This window comes from Caloenas nicobarica, chromosome 26 (genome assembly GCF_036013445.1).
Source record: "Caloenas nicobarica isolate bCalNic1 chromosome 26, bCalNic1.hap1, whole genome shotgun sequence".
NCBI classification, from domain to species: domain Eukaryota; kingdom Metazoa; phylum Chordata; class Aves; order Columbiformes; family Columbidae; genus Caloenas; species Caloenas nicobarica.
This window is the reverse complement of record NC_088270.1, coordinates 2,337,540-2,347,491: the sequence shown is the minus strand read 5'-3', so window position 1 is coordinate 2,347,491 and position 9,952 is coordinate 2,337,540. Positions and strand designations below refer to the sequence as shown.

General features: G+C 40.8%; 1 protein-coding gene across 1 annotated transcript; it reads left to right on the top strand.

Annotated features, from left to right (window-relative positions):
- The first annotated feature begins 7,718 nt into the window (after nt 1-7,718).
- BTG4 (BTG anti-proliferation factor 4) lies at nt 7,719-9,293 on the top strand. Its single transcript, XM_065652185.1, has 4 exons — nt 7,719-7,891; nt 8,455-8,592; nt 8,767-8,959; nt 9,117-9,293. Exons 1-4 carry the CDS (start codon nt 7,719-7,721, stop codon nt 9,291-9,293), a joined length of 681 nt encoding a protein of 226 aa, XP_065508257.1.
- The last annotated feature ends 659 nt before the right edge of the window (nt 9,294-9,952 follow it).

Here is a 9,952-nt window from a genome sequence, read left to right as displayed (position 1 = left end):
CTGTAAATGTATAAACATTATTAATAATTTTGCACTAGGAATAAGGAAGTCATAAGGGAGATTTGTAGTGCAGGAAGTTTCTGTACCAAGCTTGTAGCAGGGAATCCTGTGCCTTGTTTTGATGGCAGTGAATGTAGTGATTGTGAAGCAGTGGTTACAATCAGCTAACTACACTGCCTACAAACCAAGCACTACTCTTGTGATGGGGTCATGGCATTCAAACCTGGAAAAAAAGAAAGCACTTCCAATAATTATATTAACATACTCTACCTCCTCAAATGCACTTATAACAACAAGTGATTGACAATAATGGAAAACATTGGTCGTATGACCCATAGTGTTATTCTACTAAATCCAAAGTCTTTATATCACAAATTAATTGTTTGTAATAATTAAAAACTGCAGTGGATGCATTGTGAAGACCATTTCAGGAGTGCAAAGACAAAGCAGTAAAACACTAAAATTTAAATTATTATGAAGTACCACAATGAAAATGGGAAATGAGAAAAGCCTTTTCACGCAGTCCTTGCTGCATAAATGTGGACTAAGTGGCAGTTGTATTCAGAGCTGGGTGTGCAAATAGGGCTGCAAATTTGGGACAAGACAAAATGTTCAACATGAATAACATTTTACCTGGTTTACAGCATGTCAGCTGTTACTGCTTATGTCACAGTGATCCTGTTTATTCTTCTACTCTGGTTGGGGCATTTACATCAATTTCCAATTAAAGGTGTCCAGAAGAAACTGCATGTAACTACAGCAGCAGTAAGAATGGTAGAATTTCAGTAGTTCCCTGAACTTCAGAAAACTTTTTTCCCAGAAAAATATAGGAACACAGATCGTGCTGGTCGTCTGATGTCAGGCTGCTGAAACCTTTTGCACTAGCTTGTGGTAGCTGAAGAAATCAGCAAATCTGTTCTGCAGAACAAAACTGAATATGTGTGAGTAGTTCTAATCAATTATGCCTTGTGTTGAATACGTGTGTATGCAATTAATAATGTAATAAAAATATCTTTTATATATTTATCAGGCCATTCCTAAATGAGGAATGAGACACAGTCTGTGAGGTTACAAGGATACATTTGTCTGCGAATTAAACGATTTTGTTAGTTTTCACCCATGAATGCCTTATTGTTAAAACGCATCAAAAGAATTCAGGACTTACCCTCAAGAAGCTTACCTTGCAATAATCCTGATAAGGACTGCATTTATAATAAAACGCTTTAAAAGACTTAATGGAAAGGGAAAAACAGCTAGCTTCTCCGCTCTTCATTTGCTTCCCTTTTCCATGGCTAGCACAGCAACCTATTTGCTGAGCACCCAGCAGTCTTTTGCAGGCAGACGTGCCTCTGGGGATGGTTCCTTAGCTGGCCCCTGGGTGCCCCATCTCTCCCCCTGGGACTCCTGGGCTGGAGTGTCCCCAGTCTGGGCTGTGGGTCAGCCCCATGCCTGTAACCTTTGTGTACGCTCTGTCGTCATGGTCGCTCCGCTGGGGCTTGCGCGCAGAGACCGGACCGTTGGTTTGAAACGTGCGGATGGCTCTTGCCACAGCAAGCTTTGTTGCAAAACGGGTTTCTATGGGCAAAGTCAACAAGGAGCGCACAAGGATTTTCCGCCCTGCTCCTGTGGACAAATGGCTGCAGGTTTTGTCAGAGATGCTGAAGGTGACCCGGGCTTTAGTGTCACATGTGGCAGTCCAGGAACATGCCTCTGGGCTGACATCTGGATATCGGGGCTTCAGCCTGGTTTTATGCCTATCAGGAGTCCAGCCTGCCATAGAAGGGGGCCCCAAAAAAGACAGACTAACAGCTCAAAAGAATGAATGTCTTGGGATCCTGGCACTGGGCTGCAGTGGGAGGCTCAGGCTGCACATCTTCACCCCACGGCGACCCACACCACCTCTCTCCCTTTTTCTTGGAGGCCTAGCCAGCCATTTCTGTATGCTTGCACTTGACCTGTCCAGCTCACTGCAGTCATCTCACTCCCTTGCATTTCAGGTCTTGTTTCTAGAAGTAACCCTTCGCTTTTTTCTTCCTCACAATCGCCAGCAGCACAACCCCATCCTGCTGCCACTTATGTTTGGAGGGGCAGAAGGCAGATAGATAAGCCCGTATGGATTGGTACAATGCCGGCTCTCTGCACTTGGGGCTGTCCTTTGCTCCATACTAGGCACACCGGTAACTGAGGCAGAGAACGTCTTCAATCGTTGTGTAATATACCTCCTTAGCAGTTACACCTTATCTCCTGCATCTGCCTTGTATGACACACTTGTCGTATCGTTGAGGTTTGCCTGCTTACCTGCACAATGTGGGTGCTCTCACAGACCTTGAATCAAAGAACTTTTGCACCAGTGGGTGTTTTCCTTGGGCAAGAGGCTTCTCTGCATCAGTGTAATTAGCACAGCCATGCTGTTGTGTGTGCTTTGCATAATGAAATACAGTACTCATGGCAAAATCAAGAGCAATTATCTGCAAGTACCTATCACTTGGGTTTTTACAGAACAACCATTGAGTAAATAAGTAATCAAGTAAAGATGAAAACCTTAATCAGAATATGGTTCATTTCTGAAATACCTATTCTTAAGCCCTTTCAGCAAACCCAGAAATTGCCTAGTTATATAAGCTGAAAGGGAAAAATTTGTGAGCAAGCAACGTACTAAGATTTCGGTTTGTGGCTTTGATTTGAAACAGTTTCTGTCTTGTTTCTCTCAAAAATAATTCTTAGCATAGAGACAGCATAATTTAAATAACGGTTTAAGTTTTTAATATCCAGATATGAGGTTTCTTCTGCCCTCCAACGTAAAGGCATAGTCAATAGAATTGATGCTGTGCTCATACAGCACTACCATTGTACATCACTGTCACATGATACTTCTGAATGTGATCGGGACAATATACAGCGTGATGAAGCAAATGCAAAGTGCTTTACTCAAAGAAGATTAACACCCAGGATGTTTTCCCATATGGAAATAAGTCAAGCTTACTGATTTTTATATCAACAGTTATGAACTTCTGCTGCTTACCTGGAGAAATTGTCTGTCATACATCATCCACAAAAACCAAAAGGCTTGTAGAAGGAAGATTGCTGCACTTTGTTTTGTGAGTTCCATGTACTCAATCCTTTAAAGCAAGAAAAGTGTAAAAAATCCTGCAGGGGTGACTCTTGCCAGTAGTGTGTTTAGGGAAACAGTGTTTGCTCTCGGTTTGGCCTGCAGTTACTAGAGAAACTGTGTCTGACTCTCCCTGTTCGTGTCTAGGCTTGCCTGGTGACCCAAGAGACCCATAATTTAATCTAGCTAAGAATGCTTGTGCTGAGTTAGGGACCTGATCTGAATCGCACTGAAGTCTTTGGACAAATTTCCATTGATTTCGGTGAGCTCTGGATCATGAACATCCAGGCACTGTAATACAGGGGGTTTTAGTGGTTTGGTTTTTTTTCTTTTCTTTCTCTTCCTTATAAGGATTAAAAACCAGCAGTACCATTTAACAAGAGGTGCAAATGTCTACTCATTTGTCTTATGCATTATGTCAGTCAGAACTCCTGGCTATTCATCATGTTCTTTGCAAAATCTGCTGGGATGCTAACAGTTTCTGTCTGGATGCAACTGGGAATGAGTGGGAGTACAATTTATTGACTGTTACTGAACGGAGCTCACATTCGGATGGACTGTTCAAATTTTGGTTTTGACATTCTGTTTCTTAGCTGCTTATTATCCAAATAGAGTACTCAGGGCTATGTTTTCTTCAAGTCAGTGATAACTGACGGCACTATGAAGGATTTGAGTTCGGTTAATTTACCTAATTAAGAGAGACAGTTTTTCTTGTTGCTGAAATGGAAAACCAGAAATACTCTCTGCTATTCTAGTTTCTGTGCCATTAACAGAAATAATTATGAACTACTGCATGCTATTAAAAATAGCAAGTTAAAAGGTTCTCACAACCTTACTTCTGTATCAATGACAGCCTTAATAATTAGAGTCAACTGGTTGAATTGCCAAGAACTTTGGTTCAATTTTCCTATGTTTGTTGTTAAAAGTGTGTGCAGTTTTGCCTGGATTTTGCTTCCTGACATCCAAGAAATATCACCTTATTGCATGACTGATTGCACTGCTGCAATCTGGTTTCTCAGATGAAGAGTTTGTTTACTGCTGACTCGAAGTTTATATGTTAACTATGGGAACAAGTAACTCGACAAAAGGAGGTGGCGTAGGGATTCAGACTTCTCTTCGATTGTCTAGTCAATTCACTCTCTGGTCACAGAATTTCCTAACTCACAGGGCCTGCCTGGACAAGTTGGAGAAAGTAGGAAGGCACGAAACAGTTCAAAGCCCCATCAACTCATGTGTCCTACTGATCCAAACCAGCTTGGCATTTATTGAGGAAAAGATGGTAACTGGATACCCGAGACTGAACTGTGGCAGGGTTAGATCCTGCACGGAAACTATGATCGAATTATGGACTCCAGGACAGGGGATGGACTCCCTGTGATGCCTGTGGCTGTTTTGCAGTGGGAATGTTATTTTAGCCTTGATAGTTCAAGAACAAAAGGAAAACAAGTTTTATAGGAAGAAGTCATATCCTTTATTGGATTATAATATGATATTGTGAAAAAATGACATGAAGGCAGAGAAACCAGACTAAATAGCAACTTCCTAAACTTTGCCAAGAAAGACAGCATCATCCCTAGAGGAGTCACAGTCTATATGTCTGTGATTGTGCATGAAACCCTGAGTGGACTAAACTATTATTGAAAAGAACTTAAAAAACTATAATTATGTGCATTACTCATAATTTTCAGGTGGCAAATCTTACTCTCATTTGATATTTTCCTGGACAGCCACTTTGTCAGCAGAGTTAAAAAGCCCCAGATATGTGATAGTTGCTCCCATCTGCATTTTCTTACAAGTAAAGACACTAGGAAAGGGATCAGTTCATTGTGTTTGTCTCATACTTTGCATAAATCCTAGCTTTTTCCTCTCTAAAGCCTTGGGGTACTTGTTTATAACTCCAGTAGGAAATTCTTAGACATTTAAGATACTTCGTGAAGCAAGTGTAATCTCTTGGGGAAATAAATGTGGGGACTAGAGGGGTGGCTAGATGAGAATGCTGGAAAGTTTTTCAGGAATGTATAGATCTGGCAGACCTTTGAGTAAATCCTGCAGGGTTAGAATGCTAAAAGACATTGCCTGTCAGAATTGGAGTGCTCTTAAGAGAGCTGAAAATCTGCCATAAGGCATGCAACAAGTCAAGAATGAATCTGTGAAGACCTGCGTATATGAGAACTGTATCTGGCTGTATCTGTTAGTCTCACCCCCGTCATCGATGGATTCCCTCTTAAAATGACAAACAAAGCCCCACTTCTTTTGCAGTTCAGCTACACTCTGTAGCAAAATCTATGTGATCGAAAGTTTCAAGTCACTTGAGAACTTTTGTTGCTGTTGTTCTTTTGACATGTCGCCACGCAACAGATGTTTAAAAACAAAGAAAAATCGGCACGGCTGTAAACATGGTCTTCGGTGTTTACAAGGGAATCCATTCAGATCAGAAAATGACCCATCGATTGCCTGACGTTTTCAAGGCAATTTTAATCTCTAGAATAAAATTCAGGCCTCAGACATGAAAATCCAGTTTGCCTGTTCAAGAATGCCCATCTGTTGCCCAGAGCTAATTTTGGTGTGCGGGAGGCAGTCAGCAGCAAGGAAAAATCTTCACCGGCTGCACAAAAAGGGGCTGACCAACTCCTAAACTACGTTGTAGGGAAATTCTTGCCAGCAATGCATAGCAGTTGTTTCCTGTTGTCCTACATCATTCTCCAGAAAGCACAGAACAGGTTACCATTGTCCTCTTATGCCGTATGAGAAAGAGAAGGAGTGACTCATGGCTTATTTATGGAACAAAACCCTTATGTGTCATCACAAGCAGCCAAGTGCGGAGCGGAGCACGTGGTAAGGATACTCTTGTGGTCAAAACACTGGTGTACTATATGAAAGCTTGACTCCTGGCACTGCAGAGTGCTGCTTCTGAAGATTCATTGTCTATCTCAGACTTCGATTCTCTTTCATTTGAGCGATTACTGAAAGCTCGCCATTAGTTACGGAAGTATTTTGATATGTGAGAAAAAGAGAGGACTTTTTTTTTTGTAATATACTACTCATGCCCTAAAATCAGAATTTCTACTAAATGCCTGGTAAGTTTTGGTTTTGTTTTTTTGCGATGCAGAAAGAAACTGCAAAGTGCAATAGTTAGTTTAACTATGTGAGTGGAGGATAAAGGAAATCCAGAAATAGCCAGAAATTCATGGTCTATGTTACACTTCTGCAAAGACGTGTGCTTCTGTAAATGTGCACCTTCATGCTTTATTTTTCTTATCCCCTGTCTTGTGTCACAATCTAACACAAAACTGAAATGTAAGCACTTGAATTGCTTGACTGCAACATGTACACTCAAATTAAAAGCCAGTTTAAATACTGAGGTCTTTTTGCCTTAATTTGTTCTTTTGTCTTGACAACTCCTGATATCTGACACTGGAGGCACAACTTCCTAAGACAGCAACGGAAAAAAAGAACACATCAGCTCTTCTCTGAATGCGCCCTAGTTAATTATTACCTGAAGTTTTAAACAATGAAGCACTCACATTTGAGAAACTGCTTGTATATGAACCCTTTAACAGAGGCATTCACACTCTGTATGAAATGCCTTAAAAATAAAATAAAGCTATACTAATAATGTGAACATTTATATAGATCACTAGGAAGATTAATGTTATGATAAATACAGAATCACACAAATTTCAAAATAACACCAAATGTGAAGGCTTCATAAGGAAAGTAATTGTGTTGTGTTAAGCCTGCTAGAAGCAGTCAAGAGCGGTTTTGATAATTAATTAACAAACCTGGTATGATTTTTCTCCTGATGAATATTTCACTTCAGCATTGCACAAATGTTTGTGAGACAGACTGACGGACACAACAGACTACAGCACTGAATCAATTAAAAATACCCCAAAAGAAGGAGCTGATATTGGAATAAAAACAAGTAGGTTGGAAATACCTTTCACACCAGCATGTTAATTAATCTAATGGTGCACACCTGAATATTGTTACATTCCTCAGAGCCACATGATGTCCTCCTCTATATAAACCCTAAGCAAGCTATCCTACAGAAAGAGTGAGGGGAGAGTTGGGTGTTGGTTTTTTCCTTTCTTTTCTCTCCTACTCCCTTATATAAGTGGCATAGGTTCTTGTAACATTTGATCTGTTTCCTTGGTGACTATCTATAGCTGTTTATAAAGTATATCTCAGGTTCTTAACAGTTCTGGTCTGCAAAGGTAAAATTTGTGGTCTTTGTTATATATGAAAGAACTACATATTTGTAATAACTACTGATTATTGACTGTAGTGTATAAGTGACATGTAACAAGGAGTATTACCTTTTTAACTCCTTTTTTTTTTTAATATATCTATACACCCAGTTAACTCGCTTAGTGTAAGTGCCTTCTAGCAATGCGTTAAACTGGTTTCACTACGCAGAACTAAATTCATCAGTTGTTTAGTAATTGGGCTTATCTAGGTTCTATCTGTCGTGGTTTATGCAGGTTTTGCAATATCTGTCCCTGGAACTTGATAGTACCTTAATTGTTATTAAATCTCTCTAGTGTAGTGTCTCATCTCTTCTGATGACTATCCAACAGCTAAAGCACCTTGTGCGCTTCAATTTAAAATGAAAGATGAAATTGCTGCCACGGTCTTCTTCATCATGAAGCTAGTGAAAAGGGAAGACAAGCTGAGCAAACATAAAATGGAGAAATTTGCAGCTAAGCTGACGACAATACTGTTTGAAAAGTATAAGAATCACTGGTACTTGGACAATCCATCCAGAGGACAAGCCTTCAGGTGAGAGGACCATGAGTGGAAGGGGAGCCTCTGCATGACATTCAAGAGGCAGTGAGTACACCTACCGTGCCTGGAACCCTTAAATTGGAAATAAGTGACACAAATGGAAAGAGAACAATTTAGCTATCCCTTAAGCCTGAGAGAAGCAGCGTTATTAACTGGTAAATATGCACCTATATTGAAAGCAGTTTCATAGTGTGTACCTGTGTAGGTATGACTAGAAATCTTCAGACAATATGCACAAAGCATCTTGTGTAGCCCTCTGACTACTGAATGCAGAATTCAAGTGATCTTAAGCTGACTTGTGGAATTGTTGTAACTGCTTTTAATTCTCTAAAAATTACCAATGAAGTGAGCTGCTGTCTTGTGTTCAAAACAAAAACTTGTTTGGCTTCATAAACCAGCGTGTTAGGCTGAGTTGCTGGTTGGGGCTATGAGATCTTGCACCAACAGGCGAAATGTGCTGAGAAAGTAAATAGTGGACTTAAGCCTAATTTGGAATGAGCAAAACTTGCAAAGTTGCAGTGAAGTCTTAAATCCACCTATGTTTTGTTCTTATCTAGGTGTATAAGGATAAACAGACATCAGACAAGAGATCCACTGCTGGAGCAAGCTTGTGTGGAGAGTAATGTGGACTTTAATAAGCTTGGTTTGCCAAAAGAGATGACGCTCTGGGTTGATCCATTTGAGGTGTGTTGCAGGTGAGTTGAGCGGCTGTGACTAACACATGTCAAGGGTTCTGTACAAACTTGATCAACACAAAGCCTTTTACTAGAGTCTTAGTGTCTGAGAGTACTTACTAGTGTCAGCTGATGACTAACAGATGTCCATACTGCTAGCGCGGAGCCGCATGATACAAACACAGTCGCTTTCAGATATGGTGAGAAGAACCGTCCCTTCACAATCGCGCAATTTGAAGGAGAGGAGAACCCAGAGCTTCCTCAGCAGATCAGCTATGCTGCTGACAGAGCAGCATTAGACTATCATTCTGACGTTTCTTCAGATGAGGAGAGCTTCAAGGAGCCAAAAGCTATACCTATTGTCAGCAATCCTAACAGTGTCTATCAGGTAAGCATGTAGAAGTGGCAGGCAGCTTTTGGTAAGAGCTAGCGTCTGCCCTCCAGGTTTGCTCATGAAGGAGTACAACAGACTTAAACTGATGGCCAGACTTATCTCTCCTCTTTCCCAAACACATTTTAATGTTATCTCATTTCTTACTGTTTAGTTCAGTGACTACTGCAAGGCATCCACACAGCCCTGGTCTCAGTATCTTCATAGGAAGACCTATATGACTGATGGCTCTTACTATGCCCAGCACAGGGGTTACAAAGTCTGCAAGCCAACAGCTGCTTTCACAGGACCGCGTGTTGATAGATACCACTGGGTCAATACCAAGTGGTAGATCTGTGGCTGCACCTGTTATAGGCTGTTGAAACACTGAGCTATGGGATGGAGGCTGGCACTGCAAGTTTCATAAAAACAGAAAGCGCTTACTGTCTAATCCCTATCTCTTCTTTTGTACACCTGCAACTTTTGGGTTTGATTAACATCAATAAAACATTTAAAAGGTTATATAATGTGAGACTCTACTTGTGAGTTAAAAAGGAAATGCATATATCAATACATCTACTTGTTTGTTTGTTTGTTTTTTAAAAAAGCCATCTGATCTGCTATCAGTGCCCTGAAGGAAGTTAAAAAGCTTTTTGGTGAAAATGCAAGCAAGTCAAGGAAGACAAAAGCATCCTCCAAGTTGCTTTGAAAGATAGTCTGCTTCCTTCTGGCAAAGGTAGCAAGGGCAGGAGCATACTTTTGAGCTGCATTGTCAGCAAGACATCTACGCATCACAAGCAGGATTGCCTCCATGCTCCTTTTTGAGTGAAGTTTTGCTATATGCAGCTGTGAGAGAGTGCCTTATGGCTCCAGCTAGGCTCTTGCCTCTAGACTGCAGCTTACTTGTCAGAAGAACAGAGCCTTGTGGGCAGGAGATGGGTGAGCATGGTGGTGTAGCTTTCTGAAGCTGTAAGCTAGCGTGTTCCCTAGTAGAATGATGGAGCTGTTTTG